Below are 19,902 nucleotides of genomic sequence, written 5' to 3'. Positions count from 1 at the left end.
GCAGCAAGTCATCGCTGAGCACTCGCAAGTGTCCCAATCCTATTCATGCCAGCATCTGTGAATCACTAACCTTGCACTTTCCTTGCAACGTCCAGCCGCAGCTTCAGCATGTCACCAGCTCTCAAGACCCCATCAATAAACTGCCAAGTGGTACCGAATAATCTTATTTACGCTAAGCAATGATGAGATCGCATGATGCAAACTGACAAGTAGCCTTACCAGCAGATCGAATCTCTGCGCCTCCGTTAAACAGGAAATTTCCCCACGGCTGCACGCCCTGAGGATGCTCCATCAAATGCTCTGAATGACTACAAAAGCAATACGATTTTATCTGCCTGAGGTTTCTGTCAGTATTGAGAACGCGAATCTAGAGTGAAAGTGAAGTTGTACTAGCTATAAGATGTTTATGCCTATTGCTTATTCAAGTCAGCAAGAGCCTTGAAAAAGCAAAGTACTATTCCTCTGCATATTAGGGTATAATGCCAAGCTGTGACCGTGTGCTAGCCATTCTATCAACTTGAGGAAGTTTGGATGATGTAGCTGCAATCTCAGTACCGTCGGCTATAATTCGCACGTGCTTTTATTCCGATACAAGGTTGGATGCGTAGTGATGTTACATTATTCTTGAATTAACATTGCAATTTTCTATTTCCAATTTGATGCGACGGCCCCGAACGGCTCTTAGGATATTAGACCCTGACACTTGTCATGCTGGTGTTCGTGAACGACTGGAATATATGGATGCAGGCCGCTAGAGCATTGCAGGTATCCCAACAATGTGCTGCCAGCATGCGTGCTCAAGTTACAAGCGATAAAGGCCGTGTTGGCCGGTGCTGCACCGTGCACCATCATGGACCCAACTGAGATCAACTTATAACTTGCCGACCTCCAAACGCTATCACCAATCCGCAAAGACCGGCCCTTACACATGGAACGCTCCCTCATGGCACAGGAGCACCTGCTGTTTCCCCAGCAACCCCTGCTGTGTTCTGCGGCCCGGGCCCCGATCCCCGCCCGCGCCTGTTGCGGGACCTGGGCTCCCGCTGCCGCTGCTGCCCTTCCTGCTGCTCTGCCTGCAGCTGACCCTGCTGCAGCTGAACTTCCTGCGTCTGCGGCTGCGACGGTCTCTGCTGCGGCTGCTGGCGCCGTTGGCCGCCACGTCCCCTTCCCCTATCGCCTCTGTGACCCTCCCTCTGCTGTGTGCGCCCCTCAGGCACATGTTCCCCTCTGCCATTGCTGCCCTGCTCCTGGCCAGGCTGTCTGCTGGGAGTGTCCAAGCTGTGCACTTGGTCCAGCCCCATGTAGGCGTCCGACATCTGCATCCACAATCCTCCATTAGATATACCATACCAGTCAGCACAACTCCAATACATATGTGTGGTTTGCACATTGGCAGTCTGTGCAGAGGATGTCCAACAGACCTTCTTGGAATGCCCAGATAGAAAAGGCCTCACCAGTATATCTGGTCGACATTGTCTACACAGGTTATCCACACTAACTCTTCTTCAATCATTCCAAGGAGAGCCTCACCAGGTACAGGTGCAGGTTGGAGAAGGGCGCAGCGCCGGAGCCAGCGGCGCCTGCAGTAAAGCTGAGTCGCGCATTGGCCCTGTCGGAGAAGGACACGCGCTTTATGGCATGCAGCTCTTGTGTGCTCGCATCCCCCAGCACCAGCCACCATCCTGCCTCCTTCACCTGTGCACCCAAAAAAACAGAACTCACCAACAACAGAAGATTATCCTTCCATTATAGCATCTGGAAACGAAGCCTTACACAGCCTTCATGCATCAGCACCTCTGGAGGCTTCATAGCTGCACAATAAACAAAATTAAGTGAAGTAAATAGCACACTCGGACTCCATCGTAGACAAAAGTACGAGACAATGACCATTTGTATTTTTGGCAGACTGCCCACCTTGGGGAAGAGGGGGGCATAGGCCTTTCCGGCCGCTCCTCGAGGACCCCTCGCTGCTCGGACTGCCACTTCCAACACATAGCGCTGCCTGCCGGTCGCCCCACTCTGCCCTGAGCTGCTGGCCTCTGGCTGCTCTGCCACCCGCCTGTCTTCCTGCACCGGCCTGGGCGCCTGCCAGGACATCTCCACCAGAGGCAGCCGCTCGCACACCTGCCCAAACATGAAATAAAAATTTGAATTGAGTCCAAATTTCAAACACGTCATGCATATGGTCACTGCCCCACGCTTGCCCGACCTCTTCTGTACGGTATATACTGGGTGTTTTAGTGGGGCGCGGTTGGTGCTCTGCTTGAGGTATGCGGGTGTTGGGAGTGTGACAAGAGAGAGTGTGTCACCGTCATGGCTTCCTCGGCTGCCCTTGAGCTGCCCAGGGCTTGCTCCAGGGCAGCCCGGGCCTGGGCAGGCTGCCGACGGCACTGTTCCAGAAGCTGCGGCAGCGACGCCAGCTTCCTGGAAGCCAGCAGCTGCACCCCGCTCGCCTCCATGCGCGGCAGCATCAGCAGCGCATTCTCGTCCCACCAGCGAGCCTGCATAAGACCTCTCTCCTCAGCTGTGTTCTACACTTCCACATTCGGTCCAATTGAGCCTCACTGAGCCTCGGTATGGGAACAAGACAGCAGCACCTAATTACCACACACTCAGACAAGGGCCCTTCTCCACACAGCTGAAGACGCTGTGTTCAGGGGCACACCATGGTTCTGTAAGCAACCCTCTGCCACTTGATTTGTTCCACACAGAATGCTCCCCCAGGATCCCTTGTGTGCATGCGCTAAGCCTCTACGAACTAACCTGTTTGCTGCAGACGGCTTTTCCAGCAGCCCCTCATTCCAAGGGATAGTCCAACATGCAAGCACGAGACAAGTACCGGACCTGCATTACACGGGCTAGCCCAGGCAGCGAGCAAGAGTGAGCACAAACCACGGACCTGCATGAGGCCCTGGATGAGGTGCATGGTGGAGAGGGCGGTGCCCAGCCATCCGGCGTCGGCTGCCAGGTCGGTGATGGCCTGCAGCACGCGCACGCTGTTGTCCAGCGCGCCCTTCGTGTCCCCCACGTAGTCGCTGATCGGCACCGCCACCCGCCCCATGTGCGCCTGCGTGGACACACTCACTCCACCTCAGACCACCACTATTGCACATAATGGTTGCGCCTTTATGTAGTTCAGCAGCGCGGCGGATATTTGACCTTCCTTGCAGATCAGGGCATTCGATTGCAGCTGCAATGCACTGATCTATTTGCTGTTGTGTGGAGAGGTGGGAACACCAGCAAACATGCGCCTGTGCGACTGAGACGTGCATGAGTGTGACGGGCCCTTGATTGGCAGATGCACAGCCCTTTGGCTGGCAAAAGCAATGGACAAAGCTTCACACATGTAAGAGAAAATCTCTGCCCCAAAGATCAGGATCTTGAAAAAGACTAGGATAAATTGCGCGCCTGCAGCAGGAGGTTGGCTTTGGTGTGGGGGTCGTCGGCGGAGCGGGCGTCGATCGGGAATCTCACTTCGGCCGACAGCGTCATGTTGAGCTTGTCCTCGTTGTGCCGCACCGGCAGCTCGTCATACTCTGCCGCCGCACACAGCGCGCCCAACAACTGCGCAAACAATCACGGCAAGTATTCAACAAAGTTGCTGCCTTGACCATCAAGTTTTGCTTGCTGAAGCACATGCATTACGGAGGAAATGTGCGTGCCTGCCCCCTGACTAGCGCCGAAATTCTGGACTGATGCTAAAATATTGACTTCCGACCACTACAGTCCTCATATTCTCATTCAAACTCCAATTTGAGCAAATCCAAGTCCAGTAACATCATGCATCAAGCCGGACATGTCCAGAATGGAAGGGACAAGGGTGTATCAGGTGGGTGGACCACCTCGGGCACGGTCATGTCAGCGTGCAGGCCGGTGTGCAGGGTGGCCATGGTCTGGTATTTGAGGTAGTAGAAGCTTGCCACTCGCCCCATCGTCAGGGGCCCAATCGCGCCATCCTCCTCGATTGTCACGCAGCCAGCATCCTGCATGGCAGTCCGAAAGGTCATTTTATTATTCAGAGCTCTTCACTCCACAATATCCCAGCATGTGGCAGCAAGTCCCCGTGGTCTCGAAGAAATCTCCCTCAACCTAAAACCTGCAGTGCTGATGACGATCTTGTGCCTTCACTGGATCTTGCTGTTGTAAACATTTACCCAGGAATTGGGTACTTACTGCCGCAACAGCTGGTCCCAGATGACGCAAGAGACCATAATTGCAACTGCCACTTCCATGTGGAGAGCTCCGAGAGACTAGGTCTGCCCTCTTAACCACCTCGCCATTCATTTCGAGAAGCAGGCGTAAGACCCCGTGAGCAGCTGGGTGTTGAGGCCCAAAATTGATAGTGAAACTCTTTATCTTTTGCGGTGTAATTGCCTTTTCCAGGGCCATTAAGCTCTGTGCACAATCCCTTGACACCATACCTGCATATTCTGGCACTTATGCATGAAAGCAGCGCTGCCCACCTGCAGGGTGGCCATGGTGGTTTCCACCATGTCGGACAGGAAGTCGCTGACGTCCTCCATCTCTGTGCTCTCCAGGTTGTAGTAGGACGGATTCTGCAGCAGGCGCCGGTAGAAGAAGGTCCAGGTGAGGTAGTCTATCGCGTCCTGCTTGGAGCCTATTGTGCCCGCCACCACCTCAGCATTGAAGTGGTCCGCCACCTGTCACAATGCAACCTCAGGGTAATGCCCTGTGCCTGACTTCGCTTTCTTAAGCTCTGTTGAACCCAAGAGGCAGAAGGCAATATGTCCAGATAATAATGGTCTCAGCTGCCCGCGATTGCTGTGTGCAGTTCGCTTGGACACCGCAATCTCATAGCACAAGCACAAGCATAAACAAGACCCTTTCTGTCTTCAGTCCTTTTATCTGTTGAAGCAAAGTTTCAGGAAAGAAAAACCAGGCAGAGGATGTCAAAGAGGCTGCATGCATGCCAACTGCATGTCCCTTTCGTGACATACAAACTCTTGGCGCTCAACAGAATGCACCAATGGAACGCTGGGCTTCCAAGTTTATACATGTCGTAGTTAAAGACTCTCGATTTTTTCCTAACTGCCCCATAGCACGCAAGCCAGACCTGTCTTTTTGCATCTATTACAGGATATGTAACAGATCGCCCCAAATAGAGGTGATCTGGTGCCCTAGGGTCCAAAGGTGTCAGACAGCACATGGGAAGGGAGGAAGGACCACACCTGGTCCTGCAGGCTGGACTCGACAGGGAAGGGCTCGTAGAGGAACTTCTTGTAGAAGGACTTTTTGGGCTCGTGCACCATGATTACGGCCACGCCATGCCGGTCATACTGCGGCCGCCCCGCTCGCCCCATCATCTGCAGCACGTCCGTTATGGGGAAGTCAACGTAGCGCCTGCACACCACACGCGCACGGCCATCATCGAGCTATACACCCCATGTGTGCACAGCCATCATTACCTTATAATTGTATATACACTTGACGCTGGGACGTTTGTGGAGGAAATGATCAGGCAGCAAGCGATGTTGAGAGGTTCTGAAAAGGCGCCATTGATCGTGAGTTTGCACCTTGCCTCTTATTGGCAAGACACACGGTCAGATGCGGCTGGCGGACCCGTTGGTCAAGCGTAGGCTTGTTCAGGTCAGCCTCGATTGTTTGCGAGCAAGAGAGGAGGAGGGCAACAGGCTGACCTGGTGGGAGCATCAAAGAACTCTGTGCCCTTGATGATGACCAGGTGTGCTGGTGTATTGACACCCCAGGCCAGAGTGCTCGTTGCCACCAAAACCTGCAGACAAATGCATGTGTTCAAATTTGCTGATGAGTCCTGCATGAGCACTACTTCGCAATCAACTTGCCTTTCTTCATTGCACACAAGAAGAAATGGGCACTGTAAAAGAATTTGTTGAATGGCAGGCTATTGAGAGCATTGATGATGCCTCACCTGGATCTTGCCGGCAACGAACAGATTCTCGACTACGGTGCGGTCGGTCTCGTTGAGGCCGGCATGGTGCAGCCCAATGCCAAACTGCAGCGTGTGGCGCAGGTTGCCATCCTGCAGCATAAAAAGGGACGTTTCAAGAAAAGCCAAGCCAAGTTCAGCAAGTCACACTGAAATTTCTAAACGCCCTACAGTACTTCAGGTCGTCAAAGCCAAAGCCAGATGCCATAGGGGATAAACACGCAGGGCTTCTGCAGCGATTTTTGTGGGGCCTACAAAAGTCCGCAGTCAAGTGTTGTTTTGCTTCTGAGTCACAATCTATCTCTATTGTTTTTGGGTACGCAGAAGCAGAGGGATTGCGCGGATGCATGCCTTGATGGACACCAGCGCCTGCTCGAGCTCCTCTTCGGGGCAGTGCACATATTGGCGCGGCCGCTCATCGGCCGCCGCGTAGCCGATGAGGTCCAGCGCCGTCAGCCGCGTCTGGCGCCGCGAGCTCACAAACACCAGCACCGGCTTTATGGGCGAGTGCGCCTGTTCCAAGCACAACATAACAGCTCGCTCTTGAACATACATGTGTTTTGTTGCGTCTTGATGAGAAACTGCCAGAATTCTCAAACTCTTCCCGTGTAATGTACTGATGAAAATTGAACAGCAGGGTAAACTGTGGACATCTAATTGAGAAATTCCAAGGCATCCGTGTGTCTGTGCTGACCTTCATGGAAGTCAGAAGATGACGCTTTGTGAGTCAGAGCATCCATGACAATCGAAAACACACGGCAAGTCTCTGGCTGACGATCTTAAACTGACATTGTCACTCGGGGCTCGCAGTGCGTCTCTTCAGGAGCAGCTCTTCAGAGAACTGGGCAGACAGCCTCTGTGCCAGCAGGAGGCAATGGGTATGGAAAGATGCTGTACCTGGATGGCGGCATAGGCCGGCTTGTTCATGGTGGCCATGCGCGGGCAATAGAACTTGCCGGGGAAGCCCTGGATGTGGCATTCCAGCGGGACAGGGCGCACGCTCGGCTTGAAGTTGAACAGACCCTGCAAACCTTACAATGAACCTTCAAGACATGTCAAATTCACACAGACATGACATCACTGCACCATGCTTGACAATCGGCACTCCGGACACTCATATTCCATCTTGGGGTGTAGACATACAGGTTGCGTGGTTCCTCCTAGGTTCCGAATGCATGCTAGGTTCCCCTTGAACGTTCGAGGATGTGGCTACAAGGATGTGGCTGGAACGTTGCACATGGCATCTGTGAAGCAGAGCCCTGGCCAGATGGACAACCTGAGGCAAGAGCAACCTCAAAATCATCACATTGTCAAGCTAAAGCTGATAAGGGTCATAGAGATCATTCAGTATTTTACCTTGGGGCCGACGCCGAGCCAGTCTGCCAGGTCAATGGCGTTGGCCAGCGCAGTGGAGAGCCCCACAAAGCGGATCGGCTGGTCCATTGTGGCCGCAATGTAGCGCATCCGGGACACTATCACCTCCAGTATAGGACCCCTGCAACACATTCCCACATTTCAACAAACTATGTTGACCGATCAAGAATACCTCATTGACCAAAATAAAGCATCCCAGCCTGCACCTCTTGCACGCATGCATTCCCTGTTGCTTCATGACTCTGCATTCTTTCTGGCATGGGCAGAATTGCAGGTAACCTCTTTTGACAGTATAGCTATTCCTGCATGTTTAGACACTCCTGAGGACAGGCGACTTATAATCAACTTGATTTAGAAACCCCTCCTGAGAACATGCATACAGAGATGCATGAGGAGATGTATGAATAGATGTATAGTTAAATTGTCAAGATCACGGCCCCAAAAAGGCATGCAGCAGGAGAACTGCTCACCTGTCGGCGCCCAGGAGGTGGATCTCGTCGATGATGAGCAGGCAGACTTGCTTGACGTAGGAGCGGGTGTGCCAGGCGCGGCTGATGCCGTCCCACTTCTCGGGCGTGCAGATGATGACGTCAGCGCCCATCAGCGCGCGCATGTCGGGGGTGTACTCCCCAGTCAGCTCCACCAGCTTCTTGCCCAGCTTCTTGCACAGCCCCTGGCCCCAGTCCTTTATCCGCTCCCGCACCAGCGCCTGCGCTCACATGGTGCAAGCTTTTTCGAGGGTCCATTCGCCAGAACTTATCTCCACAGCAGACAATTTGTGAGGCGTTTTGGATCACTACTGAGCATGGTAGCTACCCTCCTGCAATGATAGGGCCACAACTGTAGCAAAACCACTGAACAAATTTCACAGTGAGTGCCACATGCACTCTAGAAGAGGTTTGGTGCGGCATGCAACTCATGAGACGCCCGCAACAGGAGAACTGATGGCAACAAGAAGATTGCCAGATGGTGTGAATGTGGGGAAATGTTTGTGACAAGGGAATGATGCAGTGTGTCACCTTGAGAGGTGCTATGTAGATGATCTTCTTGCCCGGGTGGGCGTTGAACACGCGCAGCATGGTCAGCTCAGCGCTGATGGTCTTGCCCGACCCAGTGGGTGCACCCAGCAGCACGCTCTCATCCGTGTGGTACAGCGTGTGGAACGCCTGTGTTCAAAACAATTCCCTCAAACTTCAATCGCAGTATTTCTTGCTGCTGAAAACAACAGGCCTCGCAGCTCTGCTGTCAACCCCCCCAAGGCATTTATTCACCGGGTGTGGCCGCTTTAACGATACTAATCCTTTTTTTTCAGAATTAGGAAGCAAGCACCTGCGTCTGGATGGGGTTGAAGTGAGAGAACTTGTACTGGGCCTCGTAAAGAGGGTTGTCCAACGCAGAGACTGGTAGTGGGTCCAGGTCAAGGAGCTCGGTGTGGGGCGGGTGGCGCTCCGGCAGAATTAGGCCCTTGAATGACATGGGCAATGTTGCCTCTGCCTGCAGCCACGTATCCGACACCACCCTGTGCCACAGCCCAGTTCCTTTATGACTAAAAAACGGGGGCGCTGGCCGGTGACGCCATGCATTGAGAAAGGGAAGGTCTGTCGCTAGAAGAGTTGCTAGGTGTGTCTTGCAGAGGTGTAGAGGCACAAGCGTCTGATGTAACCATCGCAGCTTCTCAAGCTGGAATCTTTGAAGCACTGCAGCCAGGGAAAGAGCCAGGGACATTTGTTACATGACCTCTATGCAGGGAACAGGGTGCTACAATTTTGCAAAAATTCCTGTTTGTGGAAGGAATGCCTGCAAGGGGACGGCACCTTCGCCCCTGCATTGTGGTTTATAGGATATCCTGACATGGCATATGATCATGTCACGATGAGAAGAAATCCTGTGGGCTTTCAGGCAGAGATCGGCCCATGTCCCAGTCCAAACAGCCACAAAATACCTCTTATACCTCTTATGAAATGGGAATATTCCCCATTTCCCATATCACAGGCTATTCCCCAGAGGCCAGGATTCAATGGAGGGCACGGTGCTCAGCTTACCGCCCTCCGCCAGCCGGTGCCAATGGGAAAAGAGAAGTTTAAAAGTTGGAAGCACACCGGATGTAGTACTGGGAGGGCAGCGGCTCAAAGATGGGGATGGTGAAGGCCAGTCTGTGCTGCGGCTCGCGCATCATCTTCTTGGTGAGCATCCAGGTCTCGCTGTGGTACACGTGCTCGTTCTCGCTGTCCTCCACCCAGATGTGCCACTGCATGCTGTTGCCGTGCGACGCGTCCCGCCACTGAAACGTCGGCTGCACCGTCAGTTGCACCCGCAGCACCGTCCTGCGCACCGCACCACACATACACACGGGTCAGGGCCATCTTTGCTGGATTTTACTGGGTTGTCGTGTGCAGCAAAGCTTCTTTTCATAGGGATTTCATGCCAGGATTTGGGCTCCTGGAGCATTACGCAAAAAGGAGTGCTGGAGCACATGACCAGGGCTTGATTGTGGACTCCGGACTTTACAGATGGCCCCGGAATGCCATTAGACAATGTAACATTCCATAAGATTCCTGTCTGTTCCCAGATATCTGTTCCCAGAGATTCCCCGCATACAGTACTATGACAGTGCTTCGGCCACTTCAGCCCAGAGAAGCAAGAGCAGGTGTCAGGGGCACCTGGTGATGGGCTGCAGCACGGCGTCCAGCTGGAGCGCGGGGAACGCCTCGAGGCAGGCGGCGATGGATTTGCCAGCGGCCGGGTGGCGCAGCAGCGCCCCGATGTCGGCAGCCTCCATGTCCCACAGCCGGTCCAGGTCCAGGCCCCGGTCCTCCAGCTTCATCAGCAGCTCCGGCGCCAGCGCGTGCTCAAACTGGCGCAGCGCATGCGCGTGCGGCCACAGCCGCCGCTCAAACGCCTGCAATATCAATATTGTTATTATCACAGGCCTGCAAAACGCCTGCATGGAGGGTCCAAAACCAGCTGACACCGCTCTCGTCTGACCGGCCATGAACATGGACCGCTTGTATTCTTCAAGCTGTACCTAGACCGTGCTTGGCCTTTGGCCGACTTGAAAAGATGACGAGCCCAGAGCTTCAATAAGCATGTGCGTTTGCAGGCGAGTACCCTCAGAGATTCCCAAGAGAGAGCTTCAGGAAGATGATGCATGAAGGCCTTTTGAGAATTTGTAATGTGCCGACAAGAAGAGTAAAGACTGGGAGTGCACCTTGCAGAGGCTTAATGCTCACCATGTGTGCATGCGCACATTGCCCTCAAACATGAACAACAGATATCTCCAAGGAGATGTTAAGCAAGGCGTGTTGGAATTTTTGAAATTTGTTGGGAATCTTAAAAGTTTGCAGGCAAGAAGGGCAAGCGGTGGGAGTGCACCTTGCAGAGGGTGAGTGCCAGCTCGGCAGCGGTGGACCAGCTGCGGCGCAGGCAGATCTCAAACAGCGCTCGGCAGATGCGCGGCGCATTCTGGCTCACGTACATCATGTCCGCAGTCAGCGAGAAGCTCTCCATGCGCACCCGGGAGATGTACGCCTGTCAGCAATCAGTCACTATTAGTACTTGGTTGCCAGATTGCATACCAGAATGCATGCCTGCTGTCATCCACTATGCTCAGGATGATGCTGATGATGACTGGAATGCACACCAAAATGTGTGCCCCCTGCTATCGTGGAAAGAGGAAAGCGAGGAGGCATTGTTGAGATTTTCAAAATGGTCGATTGAGTTGCATATCGAATAGCATGCCAGCTGCCATTGATTGCACATTTAAGAAAAGTGAAGAGGCACCCATGGTACACTGCAGATGCCTGCTTTGACGTTTGTGAAAGAAGAGTGGTGAAGAAAAGAGGTTGTGTTGTCATGAACGGCGTCACGTTGAAAGCTTGCTGGGCAGGGATTAATTGAAGTAAGTTGGAGTTTGAAGACAAGCGGTGGGTGGCTAGGCACACCTCCTCTGCGGTCATGTAATATTCAACACCCTTTTTATAGACCCGCAACCCCCACCAGGCTTTGCTTGTGGGGACAACCGTCCCGGGTGGCGTTTGGGACACATAGGCCTAGGCAGACCATACCCAAATGAGAGGGGGTCGTGACGCATGCAAGAAAATCTGTAATTACCATCTTTCAACTACAAGGGTCCGATTTTCTGACTGGCAAAGTTGGCAGAAAGACAGACCTGTGCCTTTGACAGTGGATAATTGCAAGTTTTCTAACTTCAAAATATCGAAATTAGAAAGTATGGAGGTGTGCACTGGTGGGCTCCAGGGACTGGCCAAGTGGATGCTCCAAAAGCTCAGGGACGCCATAAGCATGGAGCAGTTGATGCAGATTTGAGAGGAAGCAACAAGAAGCGGGAGCAGAGCAGGAAGCTCACCTGAAGCAGGATGTTGATCTTGCCGTGCTTGTTCTCTGGGCCGCCCTTGACATCAAAGGGGCACGCGCTGCGCACAAGAGCGTCCAGCTCTGGCAGCTCATCCTCCCGCACCGCCATGTTTTCAAACTCGCTGCTCTGCGCCAGCATGGCCAGAAACTGCGCATGCACACCCCCCCAGATTTGTCATCCTTCTGAGTTCGTCACCCTCTTCTATGAATTTCCCTTCTTCAGACTTGTCACATTGCAGCTTTGAAGATCGAGCGCCTGCTTCTACACAAGGCATGCATGCATTGCCTTTGCGCTCCATTACCTTGGCATGTGCATGGACAGTTTGGAATGCTCTAGTGGTCGAGCAGGTGAATGCAGGACATAGGAGGGTGCACGCGCACCTCAGACTCAGTCATGTGGGGCTTCAGAAGCTCGTTGAAGGCCACGATGGACTTGTGGCGGATGTAAAAGTGCGACGCCACCCGGCCCAGCTCTGTCACATACAGCTGCCCGCTCCGCTCGTCAAAGCGTGCCATCTTGCACCTGCAAGAAATTCTCCACATTGGACACCATCCAACATCAATTTGTCACTAGGCCAAATGGTAATCATTGGACCATGATACAAGCTCCTTCCAACACCATATCCTCATCACATGTATGAGCCCCTGGGGCACGCAAGGTGTGCACCGAGCTGCAGGATCTGACAAGACACCGGTTGACGACAGCAACATGGCCCTAGGCCGCATCATCCTCGTCTGCAGTGGCGACAGGCAAATGGTGAGTGGCCGCACTTCTCCAGCTTGCGCGCTGCGTCGGTGATGAGCTGCTTGCGCCGGCCGTCCAGGCGCTGGTCGGCTGCCAGCTCCTCCCAGGGAATGCCGTAGGACAGCGGGTTCTTCAGCATGCGCACAAACAGGTACGTGTACGACAGCCACGCGCACGCCTCCTTCACATTTGTCACCGTGCCTGCACGATGCATATAACGAATGCAGCTGAGCCTCTTTGGCTCCTTGGCTACTCTTCAGAGCCCTGATAGCATAACATGGCCCGTGCCTCAACACATCACAAAGCCTCCTTTTGGGGCAGATGCAGTGTGATGTCATCTGCTGCACAGGCCATGTTATGTTGCCATGCCTGGCTCTTTGAGCTGATCAAGTGTATGATTGATCCTGCGGTGTAACTGCGTCATGAATGAATAAAGCACACGATAGACCCTTAAAACTCGGTTATCAGTAAGGGAAATTAAGGTCACACTTCTCAGACAGCACAAGCCAAACATAAAAGATGACGGCGCACCCAGCACAATCTCAGCGTTGAGGTTGTCCTCCAGGTTGCTGACAAACTGGGACTCAATGGGCAGCTGATGAGTCAGCATGCCCAGGTAGTGGGCCAGCTGCGCGTGCTGTGTCAGTATGATGCCCAGCCCGGTGTCCTCATATTGCGGCCGCCCCGCCCGCCCAAAAATTTGCTGCACATCCAGCATGCCTGCAAAAACACAGCAAATAACCGTGCGGTCAAGAGCAGGGGGCAAGCCTGTTGAAATGAGGCGCACACATGATGTGACTGCGCAGATTAGATGCACAGTAGAACCACAATCAAGGCAGCCCACCAAACACGGCAGCCATTCAATCATTGCCGCAGCAAATCTGCCTCTAAAAAGATGCAAATACCCTTTGAGCAGTCGTAAAGATCACCTACCCGGTCTGACTTCCTGAAGGAAGCAGTTGGAATAGAGAAGGAAAGAAGGACGTCCAAGCATTGTCCTCCATGGGACAATGTGTGCGCTTTATTGACACAGAATGTGGTTTTATGAGGTGAGGAAAGAGAAGTGTCCTGGCGCGTACCCAGATTCTTGAATTGGCCCTTCTGCGCGTCGTACAGCTGCGTGCCCTTGATGATGACGGTGTGCGCCGGCAGGTTGACACCCCACGCCAGCGTGGCAGTTGTGCACAGGACCTGATACAACAAATGAGATCAGAGGAGCGTCAAGTATTCAAAACTTGCTTCCTCTATCCCAGTGCATCCCTTAGCTGGTCAAGGGTGAGCAGGATCCTCAATCGCTGAGAGGAACATCCATAACTTATTTCCAGTCTTCTTCAAACATCAAGCAGAGTGGTTGCAGTAAAAGGAGGTGCATTGAACACCCCGACAGTGGGCTCGAATCACCTACCTTCAGCATGCCGTCAGCAAACGCTTTCTCCATGAGGTTGCGGTCTGAGCGCAGCATGCCGGCATGGTGCATGCCTATGCCCCCTGGGAATAGATCTTGCAACTCCCTGCACAACAGCAAAATACTACATTCTGCATAAATTCTTCTACCTGCTGTGTATGACTAGGCAATGGACTGAGATGAACACAGCAAGTCTTGCTAGCCCCTCACGGGACAGGCCCTCCATGCTGGACAGCACGCTTCACTGAGAAGGATAAGAGCCATGCCTGTTGCGTGAGCGCTTGATTTCTTTGAGGGTGAACGGGTACTGGTCCTCCTGGGAGCAGTCAAAGACATCCGTCTCGCCAGCGTTCTGCGCTTTGGTGATCAGCGTGCGCGCAGTCTTGCCCGTGTCCTTGCGCGAGTGCACAAACACCATCGCCTGATGCCCCTTCCGCAGTGAATCCACCACCTGGATGAAATCACAACACAGACATCAGCATGACAGCTGGAACGATGCATCAGCATATCAAAAGTTCACATCCTCGCATGAAGTATATGCGCACAAACACAGGCAAAGATCCTAAGCACATGAGCCAGTCTCATGATGATGCAAGGCAAACTTCCATATGCAAGGTCAAATTTGGCATGCAAGGCACGGCACTCCAGTGAGATGCTGCAAATGATAATATACGGCACAAATTGAAGTATGAAGCAGCCAACCTTCTCATAGCAGATTTCGTCCATGACGTTTTTGGCGTCCAGCACCCTCTTCTCAGTGACGCCCACGAACTGCATCTCCAGGGGAACAGGCCGATACGAGGCATCGAAGTAGAAGAGGCCTGTGTCGACATTGACGCCCAGAAACAGACCCACGTCCTTGTAGTTGGGCAGCGTTGCGCTCAGGCCTACAATGCGGATCATGCTCTGGCTCGCCTCCACCTGTAGAAAAGATGAGAAGGCGCTCAGCAGTCTGATCACCAATTTAGGATCACTTACGTTAAACCCTGCTGTGTTGCTTTTATCATGTAATATTTGCCATCCCTGCAGGTCCAGAAGGCAGGGCCATTCTATTACTTCTTCGAGAACCGGGGTAATAGGCTGCACAAGATGGATAAGGCCTGCCAGCATGGGGCCACAGCATGATGACCCTCCCTGCTGTTGAGCGCTGCATGCCCCAGAAAGCTGCAGGCACCTCTGCTGCACAGCCCAGAAGCCAGGAAGAATCACAGGGTGACCAGCCAGATCAGGCTGTTTAAGGTGAGGACAGATCCCGCAAGTGTCGTTGCGCAGGACGCCTCAGGCTGACCGACAGTACCCAAGAAAGCTGAATGCCTCCTCCCCGACCATTGCTGCACACCCCACACGCCACTAATAGTCACAGACCATCCTGATCCAGGCTCTTTTCTCCACCCGTAAGAGGTCAGGTCAGATCCAGTACCTGGCGCTGCGTGCGCGCGATGAGGGTCTCGATGACGGGACCGCGCTCGTCATTGAGCAGGTGCACCTCGTCGATGATGAGCAGGCGCACGGCCTGGGCCACCGCCACGTCACCGCCCTTGCGCGTGATGACGTCCCACTTCTCGGGCGTGGTCACGATCATCTGCGTCTCCGTCAGCTCGCGCTTGCTCAGCTGCATGTCGCCCGTGAGCTCCCGCACCACTATGCCTGCAGCGCAGCAGAGACTCCTAATCTTAAGTATTTTGCTATTGCATTGTTTGTGATTGCGGAAGAAGATGCAGGCTCCTTCGAGTAGCAGGCTACCTTTGACAAAGATGGAAATCTTCTCAAGCGACTTGAAACCCATGTACAGCAATGGGTGCCCTTCAAAGGCCATGTTTCTCTACCTGTTGCCATAAGGTCACCTTGAACACCCCACCAAGAAGCATTTTGGAACAAGGAACCTGGGTTTGCAACGAGATTCTCAGAACCAATGAATTTCTCAGTGGACGTTGCCAGGTGATGTTATGGCAACAGGTAATACTTAGGTCAGGCAGCAGACGCAAATCTCGTCTCGTTGCAGGACGTCACGTTTCAGGGATAAGCTCGATCCTGAAACTATTGCAGGAAGACAGTGTTGAAGATCTCTGATCTCACATGAAACTGATAGGCAGAGCAGTTAGAATTGGTTTGGGCAGCCGAAGGGTGGAGGGGTCAAGCACAGTACCGAGGTCTTATTATGAAATGATGGTGATAAGAACAACGACATCGGCACGTGCTGTTTAGCCTCCAGGGGAAAAGACAACTGATTTGGGTGCTATGAGATTCGGACGGGTCCAGTGCAGTACCGAGGGCGGAGAGGCGCTTGGAGAAAGTGGCGGTGACCTCAGCGGCCAGGGCTTTCATGGGCGCCACATAGACGATCTTGAAGTCCTGCTTCTGGATGACGCCCTGCCGCATGTTGGCGCCGATCTCGCGCAGCACCGCGATCATCGCGATGTTGGTCTTGCCGGCCCCCGTGGGCGCGCACACCAGCAGGTTCTCGTTGCTGCCAAAGGCCGTCGGGTAGATGCGGCTCTGGATGCGGTTCAGCTTCCTGCGCAAGGCCAGAAACCAAATTTGAAGCATTCCAAATGTAGTTTTCAAATGTAATTCCATTGTCCTCTGAAGTGCATGCTCCTCAACGGACTTCAGTGGCAATGCCAGCAGCAGGTCCACTGCAAAAGATTGTTATGCAACTGGTCTACTACTTGACGCCATACAGAGTTGTCAGAGTATTGATGTGCCAGTGGGTGTCAGAATGCACTGCTGAGCCGAATCTTGCAATATGGGGCTTTTCTTCAACTGCTAGCATTGAGTGGACTGGGGCCATGGAAACAGAATACAACATTATTAGGATAGGTTTGGGCTCACTTGTAGCCGGTGAATGCCAGCTGGGCCCACTCCTCCATCTCCTCAATCAGGACCACCCTCTCGCCTGGCTCTGGAGTGCTCTTCTTCGCAGCTGGGACCTTGACCTCCTCGTACCCTTTGTAGTGCCTACAACACGCTGGTATGGTCTTGCCATACTCACAAATTTACAGTCATCCCAAGGTATTGTGGCAGGGTCACACGACAACCTGTACAATGTGAGAAGAGGAGCTCACTGTCGAGTGGTGCCCTTTGGCAGGGCGCCCTTTGTCACCAGGCTCATCTCCTCCCCTCCTATTTTGAACTCCAGGTCGCCCACCACGAGACCCTGTTGACACAGACCAAAAGCAAAATGACATTATGCAAAAAAAAATGTTGGGGAGATTTGTCTGCTGTCTGCTGTGACTGGCACGGCGGAAATCTGCGCAAGTATAACAAGTCATGGAAGATACGATTCCTAGATACACAGCCTTCCACTCTGGATTAGAAGAAGACTCAAAAGTTGCGCGTTTGTGGAAGTCATCCATGCAAGTGGAAGCTTTTCACCTCAGTCTTTGAATTGCGCATGATCTCAGCTTCAACCAGGGCATTGAAACCCTGGATCCCATTGATGGAGAGCCAGTCCAGCTCAGCGTCTGCGCCGGCCCTGCCCTTGGCCATGCGCCGTTTGTCCTTGCGCTCTAACTTCCCCAGCAGCTTCTGGGACTCCGACGTGATGCTGCGGCGACACAACGCATCTTCAAAATTTGTCATTTGATTCTTCGTCTGCATTAGCACTTGCGGGGGGCAATATAAAAATTGAGCATAGCGCCCACGTTTGATTGGGTCTTGCTTGGATCTGGCGAGTCCAACAAGGAGTAGGATTGTGGCAGCCTTCAAGCGCAGCTTGTCTGCAGGACGTACCTTGCCTTTGGCAGGAAGAGCGTGCAATGATAACAAAGAATAGTAAGCACTTGCTGGTGCAGAATCTGGTATGGGCATTGTTTTTGGGATCACTTATAACATTTGTGGCTATACTCCTGGTGGCTGCTATCCAGTCATGGTTTTGCAGGTTTCAGATCTGTGGATGAGGAAATATCAAGTGAAGACACCTGACAGAGCTGCCATAGGTGGGCATCTTTGGCTTCTCAGCCGCTTCCATCTCCATCTGGGCAGCAACCTGCAGCCTCAAATTTGCCGCCAGTGTCCGCCTGAACAAGCCAGGCATATAAGTACTTCACGCATCAGGAATTATAAAAGAAGTCTACGTCCTCAGAGCTACATGCATGACATGTTGCTACAGAGATCTGTGAGGCCCTCTTAGGATCAGTAGGTACACACCTGATGCTCAGGATCTCTGGAATAGACTCAATCCCCCCAGTGCCCAGAAGGTCATACAGCTGGGTTCCTGCCTCATGGTCCCCCTTGGCAGACATGATCATTTGGGCCACAGCCAGCGCCACACTGCCATCTGCCTGGGCCCCGTCCTCCCCGGCTGCCTTGGCACACCAATTTCGCAACCACACAGCACCAGTCTGCACACCACCACACATCTCACAAATCACCCACCACCTTTTTCATGCACACAGTACAGGTGCCAGGCTGCTCACCACCGAGCATCGGACATATCACCCACCTATTTATAATGCACCACAGCACCAGTGCCCGTCTTTCTTACCCCTGGAACAAAGTACAAAAGCACGGATCTTGTAGGATTTTCTACATACTGCCTGTGCCAAATTTCTGTACACCTGGAACGGTGTAGAATAGCATGAACAAGGAGTGTGGAGTGTGCCCTAGGCTTCTTTTTGTAAGAGCGAGGGGCTGGGCTTGTGGCTGACCTTGGCCTGGGGAGCCTTAGGGGCGAACTCATCTGTGTCATCGTGGTCTTCCACATAGGGCTTCCCGGGCTCGCTGGGCCCGATGTTGGCTGTGAACATGTCTCGCAAACTCTGTGGCGTTGCTGGCCTGTACCAGCAGCAGCAGACACTTAAGACACAAGTGCAGGAATGATCTAGCAACAATTGGATGACTCAGAGCTTTAAATCTTCAACCTGAAGTAATGCACGATGTGCACATCAGAAAGCACGCCCTCTGTGTGGCATCAAGCAAAACACAGCATGTCGGTAACACATGCAAAAGTTGAGATGTAGAATCAGAGGTGCGCACGTGCTTCCAAGGGCGCCTGTCTGGCTGTGGTCAGCGAGGTTGTCCAGCTCTGCTTCATCAGGCCTAGCCTGCAGCCGAGGGAAGTGAAACTCTAGGTCTGCACCAAACTCCTTGCGCAGTGGCTGGGCAGCAGCCGCAGACTTGCCCTTTGCCACAGCAGTGGAGGCCTCATTTCCAGAGCTCCCAAGAGACTTCTGCCAGACCTGCAATCTCAGAACTCTGCCATGAGTGCTGCAAGGCCTGAGAGGGGACAAGTGCGTGCATGGTAGAAACTTAGCAGCAAAGACCAGACCTCTTGATCACCATGTTATTTCAACCAGATACAGAGTAATACAGATATTTCTCACCTGCAATTTGGCTACTGCCTTCAGGAGGTTTTGCAGCTCCTTGTCCCCGAGCTCCCCCACGACCCCCTTGACCGCATTCCTGTAGCAGCATGACGGACTAATTCAATTGCAGCAGTGGCAAAGCAGCGCATCTCCTCAATGCAGATCCAATGAATTTTGTAAACAGTCCTTGCAAGTGGTGTGAGTCACACAGAGGACACCGGCAATGTACCTGTATGGCATGAGCTTCTTTGCCATGGTGACACGCACTGTGTTGCTGTCATCTGGGTTGGGGAGTTTTGACAATTTCTCCCACACGTCCTGAGCGCTTGCCTGCAGGTCACGCAAATTTTTATGGCGTCAAATGTCTGCTGAGAAATGTGGATCTCTACCATTTGGGTTGTGCAGCAGAGCAAGCACATGGCAGTAATTTATGGGATCGTAAAGGCACTGTGGCACTGTGACAGTGAAAATGACCTGCAGCGCTTCTGGGGTGTCTTCACCACCCAGTAAAGATGACACCATCTTCATGTAATGCTCGTAGTCATCGCGCGCCGCCTTTGGCGCCTTGGACCAGGAACCCAGCAGCTTCTGTGCCAGAGGGGATGTCCCAATAGTAGGAGCCTGCACATATGTCCAAGCAATTATATAACGCAACGTACTGACTGTCTAACAAAGCTATTGTACATAGGCTTCAGGTTGAGAGAGCATGAGCCAAGGTGTGACAAGCACACCTTCTTGCCAGTCAACTGCTGGCGCTTGGCTTCAAGAGCCT

The 19,902-nt window shown here is 53.0% G+C and overlaps 1 protein-coding gene across 1 annotated transcript; it reads right to left on the bottom strand.

The window, feature by feature from the left end:
* Positions 1-780: 780 nt before the first annotated feature.
* COCSUDRAFT_28383 (Sec63-domain-containing protein) lies at positions 781-16,781 on the bottom strand. Its single transcript, XM_005649300.1, has 32 exons — positions 16,657-16,781; positions 16,092-16,339; positions 15,245-15,471; positions 14,527-14,745; positions 14,070-14,275; positions 13,825-13,930; positions 13,499-13,610; positions 12,951-13,139; positions 12,446-12,620; positions 12,050-12,197; positions 11,667-11,822; positions 10,673-10,828; positions 9,961-10,199; positions 9,400-9,624; positions 8,630-8,819; positions 8,320-8,466; positions 7,771-8,009; positions 7,283-7,421; positions 6,824-6,949; positions 6,290-6,439; positions 5,909-6,019; positions 5,658-5,752; positions 5,190-5,361; positions 4,464-4,661; positions 3,843-3,983; positions 3,392-3,564; positions 2,900-3,080; positions 2,310-2,501; positions 2,074-2,124; positions 1,915-2,019; positions 1,531-1,695; positions 781-1,316 (listed from the first exon to the last, which is right to left on the bottom strand). Exons 1-32 carry the CDS (start codon positions 16,692-16,694, stop codon positions 942-944), a joined length of 5,394 nt encoding a protein of 1,797 aa, XP_005649357.1. The 5' UTR covers positions 16,695-16,781; the 3' UTR covers positions 781-941.
* Positions 16,782-19,902: the final 3,121 nt, after the last annotated feature.

The sequence above is a fragment of the Coccomyxa subellipsoidea genome (genome assembly GCF_000258705.1).
Source record: "Coccomyxa subellipsoidea C-169, whole genome shotgun sequence".
NCBI lineage: Eukaryota > Viridiplantae > Chlorophyta > Trebouxiophyceae > Coccomyxaceae > Coccomyxa > Coccomyxa subellipsoidea.
The sequence above is the reverse complement of the archived record's forward strand: the minus strand, read 5'-3'. Positions and strand labels throughout refer to the sequence as shown.

Bases quoted from the DNA above. Each gene is read 5' to 3' on its own strand.
- COCSUDRAFT_28383 (XM_005649300.1), bottom strand. From the start codon at position 16,694: ATGGAGGAGTGGGCCCAGCTGGCATTCACCGGCTACAA. The intron at 13,140-13,498 runs GTACGCGCCAGG...GTGTTTTTGCAG, and splicing joins GGGCCAATTCAAGAATCTGG to GCATGCTGGATGTGCAGCAA. The intron at 2,502-2,899 runs GTCCGTGGTTTG...GGTCTTATGCAG, and splicing joins TCATCCAGGGCCTCATGCAG to GCTCGCTGGTGGGACGAGAA.